Source organism: Acomys russatus, chromosome 16 (genome assembly GCF_903995435.1).
Source record: "Acomys russatus chromosome 16, mAcoRus1.1, whole genome shotgun sequence".
NCBI lineage: Eukaryota > Metazoa > Chordata > Mammalia > Rodentia > Muridae > Acomys > Acomys russatus.
Genome location: NC_067152.1, coordinates 30,536,277 through 30,560,069, shown reverse-complemented (window position 1 = coordinate 30,560,069; position 23,793 = coordinate 30,536,277). Strand labels below are relative to the sequence as shown.

The 23,793-nt window shown below is 49.0% G+C and overlaps 2 protein-coding genes across 8 annotated transcripts in view; one reads left to right on the top strand and one right to left on the bottom strand.

The window, feature by feature from the left end:
- The window catches only part of Kansl1 (KAT8 regulatory NSL complex subunit 1), a 128,752-nt gene extending 123,576 nt beyond the window's left edge, over positions 1 to 5,176 (top strand). For all 7 annotated transcript variants that reach the window (XM_051158835.1, XM_051158834.1, XM_051158838.1 and 4 more), the window contains 5 exons: positions 386 to 507; positions 1,898 to 1,955; positions 2,467 to 2,579; positions 3,179 to 3,431; positions 3,684 to 5,176. In XM_051158835.1, coding sequence (XP_051014792.1) covers positions 386 to 507; positions 1,898 to 1,955; positions 2,467 to 2,579; positions 3,179 to 3,431; positions 3,684 to 3,911 — 774 coding nt within the window. In that variant the 3' untranslated portion in view covers positions 3,912 to 5,176. The remainder of the gene's footprint in view (positions 1 to 385; positions 508 to 1,897; positions 1,956 to 2,466; positions 2,580 to 3,178; positions 3,432 to 3,683) is intronic.
- Positions 5,177 to 10,555: 5,379 nt separating this feature from the next.
- The window catches only part of Mapt (microtubule associated protein tau), a 91,511-nt gene continuing 78,273 nt past the window's right edge, over positions 10,556 to 23,793 (bottom strand). The window contains exons 11-14 of the mRNA XM_051158843.1: positions 16,599 to 16,691; positions 13,199 to 13,280; positions 12,070 to 12,182; positions 10,556 to 10,777 (exon numbers count right to left, since the gene is read on the bottom strand). Of these exons, the coding sequence (XP_051014800.1) occupies positions 10,562 to 10,777; positions 12,070 to 12,182; positions 13,199 to 13,280; positions 16,599 to 16,691 (504 nt within the window). The 3' untranslated portion in view covers positions 10,556 to 10,561. The remainder of the gene's footprint in view (positions 10,778 to 12,069; positions 12,183 to 13,198; positions 13,281 to 16,598; positions 16,692 to 23,793) is intronic.

The window sequence follows — 23,793 nt, the reverse complement described above, 5'->3', positions numbered from 1 at the left end:
GTAGACATATCTCTGAGTTCAAAGACAGCAAGGGCTACACAGAGAAAACCCTGTCTTGAAAAACAAAGCGAAAAGGAGGAATGTTAGTAAGATGACATAATAGAGACACCCCCCTGTATAATGTAGTAATTTTATTTCCACATAAAGGAGAAGGAAGGCCAGGGAGAGTGCCTTATGAATGGAATTTACTCTTTGGGTTGGCCTCTGGTATCTCCTCCCCAGCCCTCATGCACCCCAAGAACCCTGCTGCCAGAGACAATCTGTTAGATATGGGTTGATGCTGTGGTAGCCACTGCTACCCTGTGTGCATGGTCCTTCTGTCATATGATTGATTTTAAATTTGTAGCATTGTGCCTCTTTTAAAACTTAAACTTCTGTCTTACAGCAGCCAGTGAGAAGAAGAAGGGGGGAAAGCTCATTTGATATTAATAACATTGTCATCCCGATGTCTGTTGCTGCAACAACTCGTGTTGAAAAGCTACAATACAAAGAAATCCTTACTCCAAGGTAGAAACCCTTTTCTCTTCTGACTGAGCAGTCCCTATCCTTGATTTGTTTTCGTTTTAAAAGAAGGAAGGGTCTGGGACCAGGCATAATGGTCCACCCCTGTAATCCCAGTTCCCTAGAGTGCACTTTGGGCTATGGGTTTACACCTTATCTCCAAAAACAACAGTAAAAAGGGATCAACAGACATGGTAGATAGCTCATGCCTGTAATACCAGACATTGTAGGGCTGAGAGTAGACATTTCAGGGCCAGCCTGGGCTACAAAATGAGACTTAGCCTTGCCTATAGAATGAGACTTATGTTTGGGGTTTGTTGTTGTTGGGTGTTGTTGATTTAATTGGGGGTGGCCTCTTGCCAGGCGTGGATGGTGCATACCTTCAGTCTTCACAATTGGGAGATGTTACAGGTTTGCTTCCAGCCTGGGCTACATAATGAGAGGCTACTGTTTTTTAAAAAAAGAGGGTGTTAGTGGAGGATGGGAGTGCCTCATAGGACTAAAATTATTTCTATGTTAGCTTCTCTTAATCCATTGTATGAGCCGGGTGTGGGGGCGCATGCCTTTAATCCTAGCATCTGGGAGGCAGAGAAGCAGGTGGATCACTGAGTTCAAGGCCAGCCTGGTCTGTAAAGCGAGTCCAGGATAGCCAAGGACACACAGAGAAACTCTGTCTTGGAAAACTACACACACACAAAATCCATTGTATGAATCCACCAACCAAAGATCAAAACCTGGCAGGCTACATAGACTATGTTTTAAAATACTGAATTTGTTGTCTCAATACAAACCAGACTTCTTAAAAATTTTATAAGGCCAGTTCAAAGATTATGTCCTGCATGATACAGATTGGCTAATATTAAATACTGTTTATTTAAACAGTTAAAACTTTGAGTATGGCCGGGCAGTGGTGGCGCACACCTTTAATCCCAGCATTTGGGAGGCAGAGGCAGATGGGTCCCTGTGAGTTCAAGGCCAGCCTGGTCTGCAGTATGAGTCTAGGACAGCCAGGGTTACACAGAGAAGCCCTGTCTCAAAAAAGCAAACCTTTGAGTATGGGGGCTGGAGAGATGGCTCAGTGGTTAAGAGCACCGCCTGCTCTCCCAGAGGCCCTGAGTGCAGTTCCCAGCAACCACGTGGTGGCTCACAGCCATCTATGATGTGATCTGGCGCCCTCCTCTGCAGATACAGCACTCACATACAATAAGTAAAATACATACAAAGACTTTGAGTATGGCAGTCTTATCAGCCTCACTGCTAACCTCAGCTTACTGCTTGTGTTTCTGGCCTTTGTGGGTATGTGCATATGAGGGTATGTGCATTCAGAGGGTAGTGGTGGGGTTAGCCTGCCTACAGTCCCATGGTTTTCTGCTTTAATTCTTCCTGGGTTTTGCAGCTGGCGAGAGGTTGATCTTCAGTCTCTGAAGGGGAGTCCTGATGAAGAGAATGAGGAGGTAATACCATAGTTACACTATCTTAGAGGAATGCCTTAAGACACAGGGGTGGGGGCTCAGTGGTTAAGAGCATTGCCTGCTCTTCGAAAGGACCCTGGTTCAATTCCCAGCACCCAGAGGGCAACTCAAAACTGTCTGTAACTCCAAAATCTGACACCCTCACACCAATGCACATAACTTAAAAAAAAAAAAAAAGACACAGGGTGTCAAATGCAAAATTGTAAACTGGGTGTAGCAGCACATGCCTTTAATCCCAGCACTTGGGAGGTAAAGGCAGGTGGATCGCTGTGAGTTCAAAGCCAGCCTGGTCTACAAAGTGAGTCAAAGACAGCCAAGGCTACACAGAGAAACCCTGTCTCAAAAAACAAACAACAAAAAAAGCAAGATTGTTGTATTCTGTTTCTTAACTAGCAGCATCTGCAGTGGGGTGAGACTGGTTCTAGGTTTATTCTGCCAATTGATAATCTTAGCTTCCTGGAGAAAGGAGATTAATGAAACTGCTTTGTTGTAGATCGAGGACCTATCTGATGCAGCCTTTGCTGCCCTACATGCCAAATGTGAGGAGATGGAGAGGGCAAGGTGGCTGTGGACCACAAGTGTGCCACCCCAGCGTCGGGGCAGCAGGTAATGGGCAGGCACAGGTTCTCAGAATCTGTCGAGTGGGAGGAAAAATGGTACCCAGGGAAAGTATTGACCTAATGGTTGTCATGGTAATTAAGCCAGAGGAGTTTAGAAGGCCTCCCAAGTTGATCGCCTTTTTGATGGGGATTGGTTTTGCAACATTAACTTTGGGTGGCTCAATGGATTAAAAGTACTTCCCTTCTAAGTCTAATGGACCTGAGTTCAATTCCTAGGACCCACAGTGGAAGGGAAGGATCATTTCCTTAAAAGAGTGGCAGGAGACCACCTATTTTTCTTTGACTTGTTTTCAAAACCTAAACCAATCCCTAATATGAATTTACTAGGCAGGGCTTTCTCTTAGGCTGATAGTTACTCTACAGCTCTTAGATATTATGTTATATATACTCTATGTGGGTAAAAGTGGGAACAAGTACATACACTAAATGGCTCTTAGAAAAGCACAGTTGCTGTCAGTTTGAATTAACTGCTTTGGTGTAGATGTTTGTTTTTAAATATACCTCCTCTCACTACCCCTCAGAAAGAAATAGATGAAGTGCCTGTGACTCAGGTACTCACTCATTTGTGTATTCCTTGGTTCATAGGTCTTACAGGTCATCAGACGGCCGAACCACCCCTCAGTTGGGCAGTGCCAACCCCTCCACCCCACAGCCTGCCTCCCCTGATGTCAGTAGTAGCCACTCTCTGTCAGAGTTCTCCCACAGTCAATCTCCTAGGAGTCCTATTAGCCCGGAACTGCACTCAGCCCCCCTCACCCCTGTGGCTCGGGACAGTCTGCGACACTTGGCCACTGAAGACACCCGTTGCTCCACACCAGAGCTAGGTCTAGATGAACAGGTGAGGAGTGCCTCCTTTGAATGAGGGAGGGCAGGATATGAGGAGGAATTGGGAGGGGACAGTAGTATGTGCTGAAGATAGAGCTTCTCCCTTGTTTTGAAGTGCAGTGAAGTGTGGTTGTCACTGTTTAGATGGTGCCCACCTTGGGAGGAGTCTTCATAAGTTTTCTTCAATAATAGTAGACAGGCTGGTCATAGGCTCCAGGCCACAAGCTTGCGCAGGTCATTACCAGATTGTCTTGTCTATCCACAGTCTGTCCAGCCATGGGAGCGGCGGACCTTCCCTCTGGCCTACAGTCCCCAGGCAGAAGGTGAGGAGCAGCTGGATGCACAGGACATAGCAGGCCGCTGCACTCGCCGCACCTCAGGCAGCAAAACTGGCCGGGAGACTGAGGTGGCGCCCACCTCGCCTCCTGTTGTCTCCCTCAAGAGTCGGCATCTGGCAGCAACAGTTGCAGCTCAGCGCCCAGCTCACAGATGAGTGGAAAATGAGACTATACAGACTCACTACTATTGGCATTAAAGCTTCAGAAATCTCTGCGTTTGATATTCAAACATCATATGCTGGAAATTTTCACAGTTTTTAGTGAATTTAAGGAATTTAGATCCTCCTTTGGTTGGTTTGGTTTTGTTGTTTGTTTTCTTGTTTTGTTTTCATGTCACACCTGAGCACTTCCTCCAGTTGGCAGACAAGTTCAGGAAGAGAACCTGCTGGCCTAGTCCTGCATATCCTCTGCACTGTTGCATCACTGGGCTTCTCAGTGCTAGATGATCGCCCCTCTCCCTTGCACCTATTGGGTAGGGTGTGCCAAGTGGCAGTGGGTGGAAAACTCCAGGTCAGTACAGCCTCCTTCGGTTAGGGTGGGGTAGAACAGGAACAGTCTGGGCTCCTACCCTTCCCTCCAATATGTGGCTTGGCTCACTGTAGCTGGGCACCCCCTCCTTGGTCTTCTATGCAGGAGCACCCTTCCAAGCCAGCCTTTTGACTATGATGGCCATGTCTTCTTCACTGAGCTCTGGGCCAGCAGGACGGCTAGTTTCACCTGTCACTTGGACTTTCAGTTTCATCTGCATTTGGTCATCCATCTTGGCTCCTTGACTGCAGCACTCTGCTGCAGCTGCTCAGGTCACCCTATCCTACCTGTCCCCATCTTCCTCTCCCATCCGTGCACTCACACAGACGCGTTAGCCCTTGCACTCAGAACATCTATGACAATAGGGTTTGGACTCTTAACCCACTCCCGCTCCCCTATATAGCATCACTCTGTATCATGTTTTCACTGACTAGTTGACGTGTCATGTTTCCCTCACATCCCTGTCAGACAGTCACGTAGCCTGCCCCTCTTCCCCGCTCCCCTTGCCTGTGGAACACTGTCTGGTCCTAGCTGTGGTTTCCATCCTTCCCCTCCCCATCAACCTCCTGTTAGCCTTGTGCCTGTCTTATGTATCATCACATCACCAAAAAAGGGAGGGGGAAAGGAATTTTCTTTTTCTGCCATTTTATAATCGTACAAAAATAGTAGACAGACTGCTTAATGGTTGGGGTTTTTTCACAATTTTCAACATTAGTGATTTTTTTTTTCTTTCTGTTTGCAAGTTTAAAGGTTTGTCATTGTTTCTTTAAACAATAATGCACCATATCCCTATGCATAAAGTGCTTCTTCTATTTATAAGGTTGAAAATTCTGAATAACCCTTTTAGCATTGTAAAAAACAAAACAAAAAAAAACAACCAAAAAAGACAAAAATTTAAAAAAAAACTTGTATTTTGTAAATATTTTCTTTTCCTGCTTTGAGCTGTGTAATGGCAGCGAACATGTAGCTGTCTTTGTTCTATAGAAATGCTTTTCTTCAGAGAAGCTGATCTTTGTTAATGTCTTGATTCTGTTCGCAAAGCACAGACTAGTGCTTAAAAAAAAGGAAAGAAAAAAATGAAAAAAATAATAATAAAAAAAAGATACAGTAAGTTGTGTCAGGCTTTTCTTGATATACTGGACTGTGTCTCTGGCAGAGTTGACAGCCCCAGCACTCTCTGGGGCTACACTGCTCTGAGCCCTGGCAGTCTCACACTCTGTCCTGGGAATGTTGGGTAGGTGATTATGGGTGTCTGACTGAGGGAAGAAATGCCATCTGCTCCTGAAGGGAAAGAGTTGATTCATTACCTCTCGTTTGTTCCTCTAAGAGGAAAGAATTTCAAGTTCTTTCCAGTGGGGATTTTTACTTTCTACCAGTCAAACTCTGGGGTGTAGGGATCAAATGAGCCATATGTAATTTGCATGGTATTTGAAGTTGGTTCTTGTCACCTGGGAGAGACCACAGCTACTTAGAAGGAGGCTACAAGCCCAATTCTCTAGTACAGGGTCAGTGAATAGGTGGGCCTTCTCCAAGGCCCAGAGCTATTCTTTCCTAGCCCGTTTTCCTGCCTTCATGTTGCTTCTGTTTACAGTATGATATACTGGACTGCAGCAGCTAGGCACATTGGGGGAACTGAGGGAGACAGAGTAAGGAAGATGATGGCTCAGTGCATGAAGTGCAGTCTAAGACCCTGAGTTTGAGTGTAGAACCAACATGAAGCCAGGCATCTATAATCCCAGTGTTCCTCTGAGAGCTAGGAAGCTGAAGCCCAGGACTCTCTAGCAGCTAGAAGGCCAGAGAACATGACACGTGCAAAAAAACACTGTCTCAAACTAGGAGGATGGACTGATGCCCACCAAGGACTTCTGACTACATTCCGTGTGGCACTCAACTAAAGGCTGAGGCTGGGCTACTGCTTAGTTGGTAGAGTGCTTGCCTAGGCATGCATGAGGCCCTGCACCTCATTAGCAGCCTGATAAAACACCCCTATTATCCCAGCACTGAGGAGGTGGAAGTAGGATCAAGGCCAGCCTGGGCTGCATGAAAGATCCTGTCAAAAAAATGTGGGCTACATCTTTTGTTTTCCTTCGTGATATTGCAAAAAGCTGCCCTATCCCTACCAAAAACATTCCTTGATTTATAGTAAGATTGCAAGGTATGAAGGCAGCAAGACAAATGAGTATGTAACTGAGTTTGTTTCAGCCCCAGGCCCCTGCACTTAAGTTCTAGTGATGAAGGCTCTCATATGCCCTGCCCCACCACAGACTTCTTCAGTTTGAATGAACTGGCCTAGGTCTTAGGAACTGTTGAACACCGCCTGGTGAGGTCAGCCACAGTACTACTGATGGAGGGTAGAATGCCAACAGTTGAATGACAACCAAGAAAGCTGACGCTTTTTCATTTTCTGTTCCAAATTTACTTGTTATCTTGTAATTCATGAACAGAAATTTTGTTTAATCAGAGTAATAACTTTATTTCCAAATTCACTTTTACAGCAACAGTCAGTGTAAATCATTTGTTAAAACACAATACACTATATGGACATTCACAGACAGGAAGCTAAGCTAAGATGATTTCATGTCCCCCCCCCCCCCCCCCCCCAACCACCCTCAAAATCACCAAAGAAATCATGGGACTTGCAAGAACTGGAGATGATGCCCAGCACAGTTGTAGCACAGTACAGGCTACAGCCCATCAGGAGGGTGAGATTGAGATACTGCCCTAAGTAACCCTTTCAGAAGCCAAAGAGAAGTTTTGAGGGCAAAAAAAGCCACAGGCATATAGTTGGTTACCAACCACCTCTGCCTTCATCCCCCATGTACTTTACTGGAGAACAGACTCGGATAAAGTGGTCTTGGCCACTGCTAGTAGTGTGGGCTATGGATCTGAAGCCAATGCAGAGGTGACAGTGATGTGCCAGTGGGTTAGAGGGTAGGAAGCCGCAAGAAGGCAGCAGGCAAGAGCAGTTCATAGATTTCTACACAGACCTGAGAGCTGCACCTGGCTGGGAAGGCAGGGAACTAGCTAGTTGCCTCTGCCTTGGGGAAAAGCCTGTCGATGGGACAGCCAAGCCTCTCAGCTTTAGCCTCATGGCACCTCTTCTCTCTAGCCAAGGGGTCAAAATCACGAACGGGGTTACCGATGGCTTAACTGCTACATTCCAAGACTTCCCTTTGCCCATGTGAACTATCTTTAATGTGTTCCTCGTCTCCCTCCCCCTCCCCCCACAGCACAAGCAATCTCATACAGGATACAGTCTTACCACTGGAGTCGATTGAAATGGAAATATTGATGAAGTGAATTAAGAGCTTGGAGGAACCAGGCAAATTGTACACCCTATCTAGCCTGCTCAGAGACATTGGCTCTGGAGTAGGAAGGCATGAGGGAAAGGGACAGGTGTTAGGCCCCTGGGGATTGTCCTCACTGAAGTCACAAGCCTGTCAGCACTTACCAGTGATCACTCCGTGATCTGGGGGCTGACTACCCTGCAAGAGATAGGGCAGAGTACCCCTACTCAAGGATAGAAACTGCAGGATGGGTAAATGGGTGTGAGAGAGAAAAACCAGAACAGGTGACCATGATGAAGGGACCACAGACCATCAAACCACACTTACTTTTTCTCCATTGGACCCTTCATTTCTAAGGACAGATAAAGTCCGCCAGCAGTGGGGAGGCTTAAACAGGGAGCTGTGGGCACACAGAGTTCCTTAATAGGGAAGGTTGGCTGCTTCCTTCATCCTTAACTGTACCCAAGCCAGACATGGCAGATGTGGGCCTGAGGTTCCTAGTCTCCAAAAGCCTGTTCCCGCCACTGTAGGAGTTGTTCATGCAAAGTCAGTGGGCCGACACCTTGGAAACCAAGGGACTCCTTGATGTCCCCTTCCTCTGTGGGGCAGTCCATCCTAATCCCTGTGGTGAGGAGGCCAAGGCTTGGAGAGGACCCAAGGATGTCTACTGGAGTCATGGAGTTTCTAGGGCCACAGCTCTCTGTCTCTGTGCTGGCACTGATGTCCTTTTCTCACAGTGCATGAGTTATCCGACCGTCTTTCAGGGCCACTGTGGGACTTGAGGCTGTGATTAGAGAGGACCCGCTTCACTCTGCAAAACGGACCATCCACAAGCTCTCCCTTACAGGAGGAGCCTGCTGCTTCAGCTAGTGTCCTGTGATAGGACAGCTAAGAGACCTCCAGTGTCACAATCCAGTGTCTGTGAGGTCCCAGGTGCAGAGGAAACCCTTCAAAACATGGGATGTCCCAGCAGGGTAACACTGCCCTGGCCTGGAGCCAAGTCGCTATGGAGACAAGGTGTCCAGGCCCTCCATCCACCTGTGGTGGGTTAGAGCCTTTTGACAAATATTTCAAGACACATGCATCCTTTTTTTCTTTTTCTTTTTTCTTTTTTTTTTTCTTTTTCTTTTTTTTTTTTTTTTCTTTTTCTTTCTTTTCTTCTCACTATCATAGTCACTCTGGTGAACCCAGACAAACAGACAAATCCAACTACAACGCAACAGGGTGCAGACAGGAAAGGAAGGGAGATGGTCTGGCTGCTCCCCAAGGGCAGGCAGTACCCCCTTCCCATTCGGGACTGGAGGCAAAACATTTCAATCCAGGGGTATGTTCCCCAAATCGGGGTGTGGAGGGCTGATTACGTGCATGAGGACTTAATGGTGGCTGGGCTCTGGGAGGCTAGTAATCACAAGGTGGGGGGGGGGGAGCAGAAGATAGAGAGGAGTGTGGCCTTGCCTGCCCTGGGACTCTTGCCTGCTCATAGTGGTACCAGTACATTGACACCTGACTTGCTGCCTCCAGCTCAACACAAGAAGGGGGTCAGGCCTAGGAGGCAACCACTATCTAAAGTTAAAAAGAAGCAGAAGTGCCCAGGGTCATCTCCAGACACACACCGGCTCCCATCTAGAATGGGAAGTGATGGAGAGACCCAAACAAATTGATGAGGTTCCTTATGGGAGGCACACTGGTTGGATTAGTGGGGCATAGGACTACAGACTAAGTCCTAAATCTTTGCCTTCCCTGGACTCCACCCCTTAGTGTAGGGCAGGTATTGCATACATCTACCCAGAGGCCAGGGGCCGGGCCTAGGGGAGGCGGTACGGCAGTGACTGGCACTCATGGCAGACATGTGAGCAATGCAGGACAGGTTGAGGGGACTGCAGTGGCTCTGGGAAGGATGAGAGGCCTGAGACCCACCACCCCATCCCTCACACTGCAGAAGTACCACGGGATCAGGCTTGAGAACAGGTAGGTGTCCCTCAAGAGGCACGAGTCCTTACAAAGAACTGGTTAGCCCTGAAGTCCCAGGTCTGTGAGGTGGCCAAAGTCATGGCAGGGTTTTTCCTGGGAAAGCATAAGGAAAGGCCCTCGGCCGCAGGACTCCCGCCCTGCAGAGAGGCAGGAAGAAGCTGGTGCCCTGGGATATCAAGGGCAGCCTTCAGAGAACCAATCCACAAGCTGCCACCTTCTGGCCCACCTTCTTTCTGCCCAGGGTCCCCTCTCCCTCAGGCTGCCCTACAGAAGGGGCACCCAGACCTGCAGCACTTGGCAGGGCTTTACCAAACAGGCGGCCGGCTGTACCATCTAAGACTGCTGCTGCAGGCAGCTAGGGCTTACCTGTGCTCCCCACGCTGCTTGGCAAGAGCCAGTGTCCCCTCTTCCAATCTGTCTTTGTCACCTCTCCCCTGACTCCCAGGCCACCCATCTCCTCAGCCTTTGCTACCTCAGCCCTCCCTCACACCCACACTTGGTCAACATCACCTGCCTAAAGTGCCACAAACACACCAACTTTCAAATCTCTTGCTGCTGCCCCTGTCCCTGATGCCCCTAGGATGGGGCCATTAGTTGCCCTAGTCTCTCAAAACTCCCCAGAAGCAGCCTCCATAGCCTCCTTCACCCTCTAATACTCAGAGAGGGAGGGGAGGGGAAATCAATAGTAATTGCCCAAGGAAATGTTGGGTTTGGCCATGTTTTTACATGGTTTTTTTTTTCCCTTAAAGAATATTTTTTATTACTAGCCCACTAATCAATTTGGAAAGACGAAATTTACTCGTATTCCCATCACTGATTTTGAAGTCCCAAGCCAGAAAAGCAGGTTAGGTGACAAGCCGATCAGCCCGGCTGTGAGGAGCAGCAGGGAAGGCGAGGGTGAGGAGGAACCGAATCATTCTTTTTTTTTTTTTTTTTTTTTTTTTTTTTCCTTTTTTTTCTTTTCCACACTCTCACTCTCTCTTCTCTCCACGATTATTGACCGCCCCGGGGGGGCCTGATCACAAACCCTGCTTGGCCAAGGAAGCGGACACTTCGTCGGCTAGTGTGGCAAGCTGCGGTGAGTCCACCATGTTGATGCTGCCCGTAGAGGACACGTTGCTGAGGTGCCGTGGTGATGTGTCCCCGGACACCACAGGTGACTTGTACACGATTTCTGCCCCATGGTCAGTTTTGGCTTTAGCATTCTCCCGGAAGGTCAGCTTGTGGGTTTCAATCTGCAGGAAGTAGAGGGTGGGAAAGGGAGAGACGACAAGCACTGACTGTCTACACACCAGAGCCAGTTTGCGTGGGAGGAAACCGCTGTTCATTCATTCACTCATTCATTCATTCACTCAGTCATTCACTCACTCATTCATTCATTCACTCACTCAGTCATTCATTCAATCAGTCACTCATTCATTCGTTCATTCACTCACTCATTCATTTATTCACTCATTCTTTGTTTTTGTTTTGCTTTGCTTTTTTTCCCAAGGCAGGGTTTCTCTGTTTGGCCTTGGATGTCCTAGAACTTGCTTTGTAGACCAGGCTAGCCTCTGAAGACGCATGGGAACGAAGCTCTGGGGACTGGTTAGGCATGTACGCACAGTGGCTGCCCAACATGGCCAAGTGGGAAGACAGCTGAGCCACTTTGGCTAAATGCCTTTTCTCATGCTAGGCTGGGTCCGATCCCAGGACATTCCTCTGTTCAGTCATTCACTAGGCGGACCCTGCCTAGGAGGCCAGCTCTACAGTTCAGGGGCAGACAAGTGCGGAGACAGGACAGCCTCCCCCTGAGATGGGGGCAAGAGCAGCTTGCTCGGAGCCACACACACCCGTACTGTATCCACTAAATATCCAGTCCTCAGCCTGGAGACCAGACGTAGTTGGGAACTGCAGTGTGAACACTTCTCTATGTATGTGCAGAGGTTTCAGCACCACTGGGTTTGTCTGTCTGTCTGTCTGGTGAGAATTTGTGTAGCACAGTCTGGCCTGAAACTTATTTGCTGAGGGTGGTTTTGAACTCCTGATCCTCCTGCCTCCACCTGGGATTACAGGCATGCACCAACTATGCCCAGTTTTTTGCAGTGTTGGGGTTGGGACCTGGGGGCTCTGTGCAAGCTGGGCCACATCTCAGGAAGCACCCCAATTTCTACTCTAGCTCTCTGGTAACCACAGAAAAAGAAGATCTGGCTTTTGTCTCCTGTTTGTTTTGGTGTGCTAAGCTGAGGGTGAGAATCTGTCTTCAGATGGTCCATGTGGGACCCTAGGACACAACCCTCCTGGTGCTGTGACCCTTTAATACAGTTCATCTTGTGGCAATCCCCCAAACCATAGAATTTTGTTGTTGCTACCTCATAGCTGTAATTTTGCTACTCTTAGAAACTGTAATATAAATATCTGATATACAATCCCCCCCCAAGGGGCCATGACCCACAGGTTGAGAACCACTGCTCTAGGACCAGCTGTGTCCCTTCCATTAGCCCCAACATCCCCATGTGACCTCCCTCATGTGCCCCCAACCTCTTACCTTCTTATTCCCTCCTCCAGGGACATGGGTGATATTGTCCAAGGAGCCGATCTTTGACTGGACTCTGTCCTTGAAGTCCAGCTTCTCTGACTTTACTTCCACCTGGCCACCTCCTGGAACACAACCCACACAAAAGCCTCTTGTCATCTTCTGTGGCCTGGGGTAGGCGGGGGACACTCAGCATATGTTAAACAAGCTCTGAGCTGGCAGAGCAAAGTGCCTGGGGGCTGCTTAGTCAAAAAGTAGGTCAGGCATTACCATTCAGGAGGGGAGCACTGGAAAACATGGCCACTCTGATTCCAACAGAGGCTGGGCCAGTGATCACAGAACAGCCCAACCCTTGGGGGTTGTTGCCAGGGCTGTGTTTTATCTAGAAGGAGGCTTAACCACAAGGGAACCCTTGTAAGGGCTTGCAAACTACCTGCCTCTTCTCTAATTGAGGTGCACACGGGTTATTTACTCTGCGAAATCTCTTTTATTGAGAGGTACATGAAGCCTGGTCAAGAGAAGGCGTGCTAACTTCTGAAGTGGATGCCTTCTAGTGGGGGAGGCTCTCCTAAGAACACCCTGTAAGCCGCAGCCCCTCAAGACCTTGGAATCAAACTGCTTGCCCAATGTACAACGAGGCAGGACCCTAACCTCCTCTCCCCACTTTGACTCGGGCCAGCACATTGGGGTGCGAGTAGAAGAGGGGGTGACCTGCACTGTTTTCCTGGGAAAGGTGCTTTGTTTAAACAGTCACAGCAAGCACAGGATGACAGCCCAGAAGGTCTCATTGCTATGGCTGGTGCAAGTGGATGAAGTGTTCCCCATGCTGGCTGGGAACAAAGCTGAGATGCCCACAGAGCCCACCTTTGGGGCCCCAGTCAGGCCTGTGGCTGGTCCTTTTATACAGCTCTCCTTTTTGGAGAGCCACAGGATGGAATCTTGAACCAGTTCCTCCTCTTCTTCCCATCCTTTGTCTAGGGTGACAAAGGCTTCTCAGGAGCCAGCAGGGACAGTCACTGTCCTAGGCCACAGAGCACTTTCACATTTTACATTCACTGTCCATGTTGGCCCTACTCTGGGAGGCACCCACCAGCCCAGCCAGCGCTCTCCTGTCCCAGAGCCTGCCTTCCCCAAGTGCTACCTGGTTTATGGTGGATGTTGCCTAAGGAGCCGCACTTGGAGGTCACCTTGCTCAGGTCCACTGGCTTGTAGACGATTTGTACCTGCAGGTCAAAGAGGATGGGAAAGAGACAGCGAATAAAGGCAGTTATGTCACTAGGGGTGTAAGACAGTGCAAAGCCCGATGGGCCACTCATCAGTGGTTCCCATCAGCCACTGGATACATCCCACTCAGGGAGGAAAATATGCTCCCCAAATCCAGCCAACCCTGTCCCCCCAGAAGCTGGGCCCTCACAAAGTAATCGTGGGACCTGAACATCTTCAATCCCAGAAACACAAGAGACTTTTATGGAAAAGCAGGGGTGCCTGGTCCTTGTATGTGACCATGGTATCTATTTAGCATATATTTAAATATTTTTTTAAAAACTATAAATCTTTGTATTGAGGAAAGACCGATGACACCCAGTGGAAGAAGAAGTGACAGGCCTACACAGCCTTGCAGACAATCTCCTGAAAGAGGAGAGGCCGATGAGGACAGAGGTGTGCTTCATCCAGGAAGCTCCCACAGTCCTGGACCACTAGTCAGCAAACAGGACCCAGAACAGCTCTATGGCTCAGAGTGGGAGGCACTTGGTGTCTGGACATAGACAGTATCCTGGACACTTCAACCTCTACTGAGAAGAACAAAGCAACACCAACAGGAAGAGCAGGCGCACAGCAGAATTCACAGGTTTAGTAAGTGCCTCAGCAAAGCATATATGAGCAGACAGGACACACAGGGAGACCGGCCAGCCCAATGGTCCTTCACATGGCCCAGCAGCAAGGCTTTCCTGACAGAGACCACCAGGCAGATGAAGCTCCCGGGAGCCAGCCTCTCAGAACTCAGCTTTACAGCTTAGGTAGCTGGTTGCTACTGCCACCTGCTAAATCCCATAGGACCCCCCCCCCCCCCCGCCTTGTAGCTCATGGGTGGGGCCATTCCAGGGAGTGAGGAGTTCATCTCCCATCCTGGAAAAGGGGTGGCCTTATGTGTGAGAGTCAGCAAAGCAAGGTGGACTTTCCACAGAGGTCTCGATGGACAAATCCCTCTCATTTTCATGTATGGCTGTGCTGAGATTATGTGTTATGGTGTGTGTGTGTGTGTGTGTGTGTGTGTGTGTGTGTGTGTGTATTGCTAATGGACCTGACAGAAGAGAAGGGCTGTGGCCTCATATGTTACTGTGCTGAGGTGTCAACTTACCCCTGTGGGGGATGGGTGAAGAGCAGATGATCCTAAGAACCTTCTGCAAACAGATCCAGGGGACAGTAGGAGTTCTGGGGTAGGTGACAATGGGGGAAGCTAAGGGGCTGGCTTTCCGCCCCCCCCCGCCCCCCCCGCCCTCACACACACCAGAGGCATCTTCCCTCTGCAGCCCCGTGGGAGCCAGGGCCTAACAGGAATGCTACAGAGACCAGGACCTCACTTAAGAGCAAGGAGCAGGGAGTGAGGCGGGGGGGTAGAAGGTGTTGGAAACCTGGACTGGCCAGAGGAGAAAGGAATGTACGGGGCATGGGAGAAGCAGCTGTCACGAGGAGACTAGAGCTCACAGAGTGACTCCTAGAGAGGAGACCACAGCCGAGCCTGGAGGTGGAGAAGCTTGCCTGGTCCAAGTCCTGTCACTCTAGAGTGAGCCAGGAAGGAGCAAGCCAGATGTGCAGCCTAGGCCAGGAATCCTACAACCCAAACTGACAGAGGCTAGAGCCCTCCAGCCCCCTCCCTCAAGACAGCTTTCTCTACTGGTCCGTCCTATAGTCAACAGTGGCCGCAGGACAGCCCTCATGGTCAGCCCAGGCTATCCTGTGACTCTATATAAGGGCATAGGCTAGCTCCCAGGCCGACACATTGCAGTACATGTTACAAAGTTCCCTGGGAGCCTAGGTACTGCGGCCTCATCAGGCGATCAGCAAGTGCCCACAGCTGCCCTGAGCCAGCTCTTCCCAACTTTCCTTGCAGGAGCATCTATCTGCCCTCTGCAGCCCATGGGAGCCAGGGCCTCAGCCCCAGTTGCAGACCAGACATGAGCAAAACCAAACACCCAGGGCTTTCCTTTCTGGCCACAGCACACCTGCATTGGGAAGCCAAAATATCACACACAACAACATTACAGGGCCCAGAGACAAGCATATTAATCATTAAAGACCGCCTCTTTCCGCCACCCATCTCTTTCTAGAATAGTTTATTGAGTATACTCTGAGAGGGCATCAGACTGGGCAGTAGCTACAGTGTAGCCAACGGCCCCGCCTTTTCTTCTGAAGCAAAAAAAAAACCACAATTACGGGAGGTGGTGTGGCAGGAGCACGGAGGAGAGTGGAGGACAGAGGAGAAGGCAACACTGTGAGTCAGCGTGAGAAAGCAGTAGCCACAGGGCCAGCACTTGCTGCTCTGGGGCCAAAGGTCCAAGAGTCAGAAGGCAGGGCGGGTGCCAGGGCGGGAGGCAGAAGGGCATTGCAAGAATAAACTCTGTGGGCTGAGGCTCTTTCTGGAAACACAGCCCAGCCCAGTGTTCCAGCAGTCACAAGGTTGAGCCAGCAGGAAGTTGCTTTCAGTATGCTGGCCTGGGCCCCTCCCAGGACTGACCCTGAATGGGAGCACCATGAGGGAGCTGGCAAGGAACAACCTGAGGCCAGCCTACATATCCTGCAGGCACAGGCCAGGAGGACAAGGGGATCCTTCAGCCCATGGAGGGAGCTTGAGAACATCTCACAGGGACCCTCTGAGGATGTTCCAGGTCCCCAGTGGTGTTTAAAGGGGGACAAATTTACAACCCTAACCAGCCTTTCTCTGGTAAACAATGCAGGCCATATCACCTCAGACTGCTTTGTAAGGACCTTTGCAACCAGAGTCTCTGTTTTGTTTAGTTTTGTTTTGTTTTTTTTTGGGGGGGGGCAGTTAAATTTAACTGAGAGGCTTAGGAATTGTTTCCTCTCTCAAAGATGAAAGAGACCCAGACCAGAAATGGTGTTTAGGGTAATTAGGGCCCTTTCTGACCTTTAACAGGAGACAGGAAGTCCTAGTGTCTAGTCAGATCACATCCTTAGCAGAACCTGCCCCAGATATGAGGTAACAGGCATGAGCCCAGCCACAGGTGCCAGGGTCTTCAGCCCCATTTCCAATAGCTGTGGGGCTTCTAGAAACATAGACATGCAGGGACCCAGCTTCTCAGGGAAGGGGGGTGGTGGGTGGAAGCTAACTACTCTCCCTAGTCTGCTGGGCCCTCCCCCCAACACAGGGAGGGGTGTCTGGGGACGCAGACACAGCGTGGGGACACAGGAGGTCCTGAGCCTGTGATGGTTTATTCTATGCAATGTCTCACAAGTACACACTCATGACACTTCTCACAGTGAAAGCTGCAGCACACTGCGTGCCGTGTGACAGTACTCACACTGCCGCCGCCCGGGACGTGTTTGATATTGTCCTTTGAGCCACACTTGGACTGGACGTTGCTAAGATCCAGCTTCTTATTAATTATCTGCACCTTTGATAGCCAGAAAAAAAGAATGAGTGATGGCCACGCCCCCCAGAGCACTGACCCCTGACCTGTGGGGCTGCTGGGGGCAGAGAGCCAGGCCTGAGCCCCACCTCCTCAGGGGACAGGCACACTGGAAACCTGCTAGATGCAGTAATGAGCCTGCAAGAAAACATGACTGGGGACTGGAAAACAGAGCTGGGAGGCTACCAGATTGAGGAGGGGAGTGACAGGTATAAATAGGGAGTCCCCTGTGTCAAGTTCTCTGAAGAAAAGCAACAAAAACTCAAACGGCCACACCAGTGCAAGACACTTTATAAGAAAGACCTTCTGCTGGGCGGGGGTGGGAAGGGTGGGTGGGGGGTTGGCGCACGCCTTTGATCCCAGCACTTGGGAGGCAGAGGTAGGCAGATCTCTGTGAGTTCGAGGCCAGCCTGGTCTACAGAATGAGTCTAGGACAGCAAGGGCTGTTACGCAGAGGAAACCTTGTCTGGAAAAAACAAACAAAAGAAAGAAAGAGCTGGAATGTTAAAGGCTCCAAGCCAAAAACTATCTTGAGCTGACCTGATGAGACCCCACATGTGATCTGACTTCCACGCGCATGCAATGGCATGCACACACTCATACATACATTACATAAATACTTTAAAACTATCCTGGGTGCGGCAATTTTTAGCTTTTTTTTTTTTTTTGCATGTTTTAAGATTGAGACAGGCTCTCTTTATGTAGCCCCGGCTGTGTTAAACTCAGTAGTAGATCAAGCTAGCCTTGAACTTACAGAAATCCATATGCCTCTGAGCTCTGGGATCAAAGTTGTATACCACCTTCCCAGCTTAATCATAATTTTTTGTTTTGTTTTTTGTTTTTTGAGACACGGTTTCTCTGTGTAGCCTTTGCTGTCCTGGACTCACTTTGTAGACCAGGCTGTCCTCGAACTCACAGAGATCTGCCTGTTTCTGCCTCCCAAGTGCTGGGATTAAAGGCGTGCGCCACCATGCCCAGTATATGTGTCTCTGTGTACCACATGCAGTATCTGGTGCCCCAGGAGGCTAGAAGAGAGCATCATATCCTTTGAGACTGGAGTTACAGACAGTCGTGAGCAGCCATGTGGGTGCTGAGCATCAAACCCAGGTCCTCTGGAAGAATAGTCAGTCCTCTTAACTGCTGAGTCATCTCTCAAGACCCACTTTTAGCTTTCGTTTGTTTACACTTTTGAACTCTTTACCTTCTTGCCTCTGCCTCTCAGGGCTCAGGTAACAGGCATGTTCTGCCATGAACAACTTTATTAGTAACTTCCCCTGGATAAACTCCTGAAGGAGATTTTTTTTTTTTTTTTTTAACCGAGACAGGGTTTCTCTGTGTAGCCTTGTTTCTCCTGGATTTGGTAAACCAGGCTGGCTTCGAACACACAGAGATCCATCTGCCTCTGCCTCCCGAGTTCTGGGATTACAGGGATGTGCCACCACTGTCCAGCCTTAATTTGGTTTCTTGGTGTCTCGAAAATAGTTAGTCTCCTCCAAAATGTTTCTTTGTCAAATAAGGATTTATGTGATCAATCATGTTTTCTGGGGTTTTTTGCTTTTCGAGACAGGGTCTCTCTCTGTAGCCTTGACTATCCTGGACTCGCTTTGTAGACCAGGCTGGCCTCGAACTCACAGTGATCCGCCTCCCGAGTGCTGAGATTAAAGGCATGCGCCACCACACCTGGATCAATCATGTTTTATTTTCTTCATTGGCTTCCAGGAAGCTCAGTGCTGACTATAAGAGTCTGTATTCAGTAACCTCCTTTTATTTATTCTTATTATTTTATATATTTATTTGGTTGGTTTTTGAGATAGGGTTTCTTTGTGTAGCCCTAGCTGTCCCTAGGATCTCTGAGTTTGAGGCCAACCTGGTCTACAGAGTGATTCAAGGACAGCCAGGACTGCACACAGAGAAACCCTTTCTAAAAAAAAAAAAACAAAAAAAACACCAAGAAGAAGCCAAATTAATCATAGAACATTAAGCAATCACATATGGTTTGCAACATGCAGAGAGACCCCACCCCTGTGTGTGTGTGTATGTGTGTATGTGTGTGTGTGTGTGTGTGTGTGTGTGTGTTTCTCATTCTAATCCCACAGGAAAGGAAATGTGCTTTTGTGGGGGTTTGGCACTAGGTAGATAGTTACAAAGCAGACGCAGATTACTGCTAGGGGTCTTGTTGAGCCAATACCCTTTAAAGATGCTCAGGGTTACAGAGTAGGGAGCGGAGGGTGGCGGCTGGTGTTGTGACACCGGAGTCCTTGAAATGCCATTTCTCAGGGATAGTGGCATGTATGGTGCTACGGCACTGCACTTTCGCTATGACTAGACACTGGAAATATCCCTGAAGGAAGGGAGTACATTTTCATCTGAGAGCCTTCTATCTGGGAGGGAAGTGTCTGTGGTCATTTAGGGAGTGGTCCTAAGAAGCAGGCTGGGCCCTCTTTGGTTTACACTTCCCAGAGACCCCAAAGCCATTCAAGCCCTAGAGGGGCTTTTTCCCCCCTTCTGCTTGGGTTCAGAGCTCTCATGGATTCCTTCTTGGCCCCCAAGCTTCCAAACCAAGGAGCCCCACGACTGCTGCTGCTGGCCGGGCGGGGCTGCGCCCACGGCAATGCCCCATTTGGGAAATGAACCTGGTGTGGGCAGCTGAGGCCCATGGAAAGCCTGTCTGTATCCAGGCTAGCCAACCTGTAGAAGGCAATAAAGAACCAGTCACCATTATGGCTGCCTTTCAACTGTGGTGGTGTCTGGGAACGTCCGTTAGGAGAGGACTTTCTCAGCATGCATAAGGCCCAGAGGTCAAGCCTTCCCACTGTATAAAACTGAATGTGTTGATGAAAGCCTCTGTAGTCTTAGCACTTGGTGGGTAGAGGCAAGAACACCAGAAGTTCAAAGCCATCCTCAACCACATGTGAGTTCGAGGCCAGCTTGGAATAAATGAGCCCCTATCTAAACAAGACGAAACACCAAAACCAACTCTCTTTTTCTGTGTCAGTATGTTGTATTTTAAACACTTCCAACACACACACACACACACACACACACACACACGCACGCACGCACGCACACACACACACACACACACACGCACGCACGCACACGTGCACACACACACACACACACATTAACGTTAAAACAAACAAACAAAAACAAAAAAAAACTCTCTCGGGCTGGAGAGATAGCTCAGCGGTTAAGAGCACTGGCTGCTCTTCCAGAAGTCCTGAGTTCAATTCCCAGCACCCACATGGTGGCTCACAACCATCTGTAATATGATCTAGTGTCCTCTGCTGGTGTGCATGAAGACAGTGTACTCATAGACATAAAATAGATAAATATTTAAAAAAAACAAAAACAAAAACAAAAGACCTCTCTCATATCTCCATATGGCCAGTGGTGAAGGAGGCAGACAGACAGAAAGAAACAGGCAGAGATGAGAGATAGAAAAAGGCCTTTAGCCGGGCGTGGTGGCATACGCCTTTAATCCCAACACTCAGGAGGCAGAGGCAGGTGGATCCCTGTGAGTTCGAGGCCAGCCTGGTCTACAAAGTGAGTCCAGGACAGCCAAAGCTACACAGGAAACCCTGTCTCAAAAAACCAAAAACCAAAAGCTGAAAGAAAAAAAGAAAGAAAGAAAGAAAGAAAACGAACAAACAAACAAACAAAACCCCCCAAGGGTCAGGGAAGAAGACTACTGAGAAAAACCACAACACACACTTGCAGATAAAGGAGCAACGCCTGTGGGTGGTCCAGGAACGGCGGCTGCCGTCTACAGCACTCCATCGCCATCTTGTGGTCACTTGCTAGTGGTGCTGCCAGGCTTTGCAAGCTTTGGAGTGAGGGACCCTGCATGGATCTACAAGTCTTTAGAGGAGCTCGCCGTCTTAGACAACCAGGTGGACATTAACCAAAAACTGGCGCAATCTCTTTCTTTTCTTTTTTGAGGCAGGATTTCTCTATGTAACGTTGCCTGTCCTTGACTCTCTTTGTAGACCAGGCTGGCCTCGAACTCACAGAGATCTGCCTGCCTCGGAGTGCTGGGATTAAAGGCGTGAGCCGCCATCGCCAGGCTTGACAGCATCAGACTTTTAAAAGAACTTCCAAGAGGCTTTTGCCTGCCAGCCCCATACTCCTCTGTATTCTCTGGTAAGGCTGCAGGCCTGGCTGCATTTTCCTTCAACACACCTCACTGTGGAGTCTTGAGCTGAGACTCATTCCCTGCAGCATCTTGAGAAGCCTAGGGAAGAGTCCAAGGCAGAAAAGGAGATGTCTCGCCCTTTCCCTAACCAGTGACCTTGGCATCCTCCTGTCTTAGCCACTCAGGTGCTGGGATTACAAGCATGTCACCATTTTAGCCTGATGGGTCTCTCTGCAGAGCGCCCCGCCATCCCCGCCAGCAAGTCCCTTTCTTCAAGGGAAACACTTTAGAGTGGTCTGTATTCTTCAGTATCTTTTTTTAAAATTTAAATTATATTTATTTATTTGTGCAGATGTGGGTGCATGCTTGTGACATGGTGTGTGTATGGTCAGCTTTGTGGGGGGGGGGCAGTGCCCTTAAGTGTCAGACCATCTCATAGAGCTCAGTGAACTTTGAAAGATTATTACACTTTTTAAAGAGTTTTAAATTTTTTATTTGTGGGGGCTGGAGAAATGGCTCAGTGGTTAAGAGCGCCGCCTGTTTTTCCAGAGGTCCTGAGTTCAATTCCCAGCAACCACATGGTGGCTCACACCATCTATAATGTAATCTGATACCCTCTTCTGCAGATAAAGCACTCATATGCAATAAATAAAATAAATAAATTTAAAAAAAAAATTTTTTTTATTTGTGAGTCTGTGGGTATGCCTGCCTATGGATACCCAAGGAATAGGAAGAACATGTAAAGCTGGGCGTGGTTCACACCTTTAATCCCAGCACTCGGGAGGCAGAGGCAGAGGCAGGCAGATCTCTGTGAGTTCGAGGCCAGTCTGGTCTACAAAGTAAGTCCAGGACAGCCAAGGCTACACAGAGAGACCATGTCTCAAAAAACCAAAAAGCAGTTGCGATCTGCCCACAGTGGGTGCTGGGACTGGAACTGTGGGTAAGAGCAAGAGCTCCTAACCTCTAAACCATCTCTCCAGCCCAATTTTATTCATTTATTGTGGAGGAATTGGGTGCCTGGTGGAGGTCAGAGGACAACTTGCAGCAACATGGGCACTGGGAATTGAACTCGGGTCGTCAGACTTGGCAGCAAACACTTTTAGCTCACTGGATCATCTCACCAGGCTCTAGGCTCTTTTTAAAAATCTCATTATTATTATTATTATTATTATTATTATTATTATTATTATTATTATTATTATTATTATTATTATTATTACTTTACATAACTACAGGGTCTCGTAAAACCCAGGCCATCCTTGAATTCTTCATGTAGTGAGGGTTGTCCTTGAACTTCCCATCTTCCTGCTTCCATCTCTGGAACCTGAGGACTACGGGGTCCGCTCTACCAGGAAGTGTTTATCTGGTGCTGGGGTCAGAACCCGGGACCTCATGCACGCTAGGCAAGACTCTACTAATGGAGCCCTGTTCTTCAGACTCTTGGAATTTTGCCTTTTCATGGACAAGAATTACTTTGAGATGGGCTCTCATTAAGCAAACATTCCAGGGATCCAAGATGTCAGCTCTTGTCCATCAACCCGGAATAAACGCCATGTCAGAGTTCCTGTAGGCAGCAACACTGCTATTTGCTTACAGGGCTCAGGGCTTCTGCAGACACTCCTCCTGCCTTCATGGAGTGTGAGAGAGGCTGTTCCACGGTTCTGTCACTTCCCCTGCTGTCAACCCTGAAATCCCAGAGCAAGTCACTTCGCCTCTTCTAGCCCTCTGTAGACACGGGTAAGTAAGTCATCACAGCCCAGCACGGCTTCTTAGATGGGGTTAGCCAAGCCCCTCCTTTTATGGAATATTTGCAGAATGTTGTACTCCCTGTTCAGGCCAGTTCCTGTACAAATTTTGTTTTGGTTTTGTTTGTTTGTTTGTTTTTTCGAGATAGGGTTTCTCTGTGTAGCCCTGGGTGTCCTGGACTTGCTTTTGTAGACCAGGCTGGCCTCCAACTCAGAGATCCAGCTGTCTCTGCTGTACTGGTATTAAAGATGGGCACCACCGCACACGGATTCCTGGTACTAATTTGAAAGAACTGCCCGACTTGGTAAGCCACCCTGTAATGGGCTTACACTGCCCGCAAGGGCTCATGGGATTCAGAGTTCCCTCAGTTACTACACATCAGGACCTCAAAGCTGATTTAGACAGAGGAGAATCTAGGGAGATCTTCCTAGAGTAGATGAAGGAAGGTTGGTCTAGGCTGATGGCCCCCTCCCTCCCCATCAGAACAGAGCAAGGCAAGAACTGGAGGTTCCCAAGGGGAAGGCAGCAGAGGTGAGACCAAGAAGGCCAGGCTGAGGGCTGCAGAGTCACGGAGGTCACTGGACACAGTGCTGGAGGAGGCAAGGTCTAGGTTCTGAATAGAACCAATGGGAACAGGATTAAACAAGGAAGGAAGGAAGGACGGAAGGACAGAAGGACAGAAAGGTGCACAGAAGGGACAAGAACCTGCCTGACAGCGGTTGAAACTGGAGTGGCATCTGGGGTGGTGGAAAGAGAGGAGACAGACTGTGTCTGCCTCAGGGTCTCTGACTTGCAGGTTCCGTGTGTCCATGTGTCCCCTCAAAGACCCTGATGGGTCCACCTTCTAGTCTGGGAGCTATGGCTGGGAAGGAGGTGAGAGAACCAGTCATGGTGTCTCATAGATTCTGGGCAGCCCTAAGTCCTGACACTGACTGTGACAGTCACAGGGGTCCTGAGATGCAGCTTCCAAGAGGTCACTTGTTTTTGTTTTGACATTTAAATTTATCATGAGTGTGTGTGTGTGTGTGTGTGTGTGTGCGTCCTCTGACGCGCACATGTGTCAGAGGACAACCTGTAGGTTCTGGAGAGCACACTCAGGCCATCAGGCTTGGTGGCATGTACCTCCACCCTCTGAGCCATCTTGCTGACCCTGACAGTCATTTTGGGGAAGTGGATGAGGATCCAAAGTCTGGCGACCATGAAACC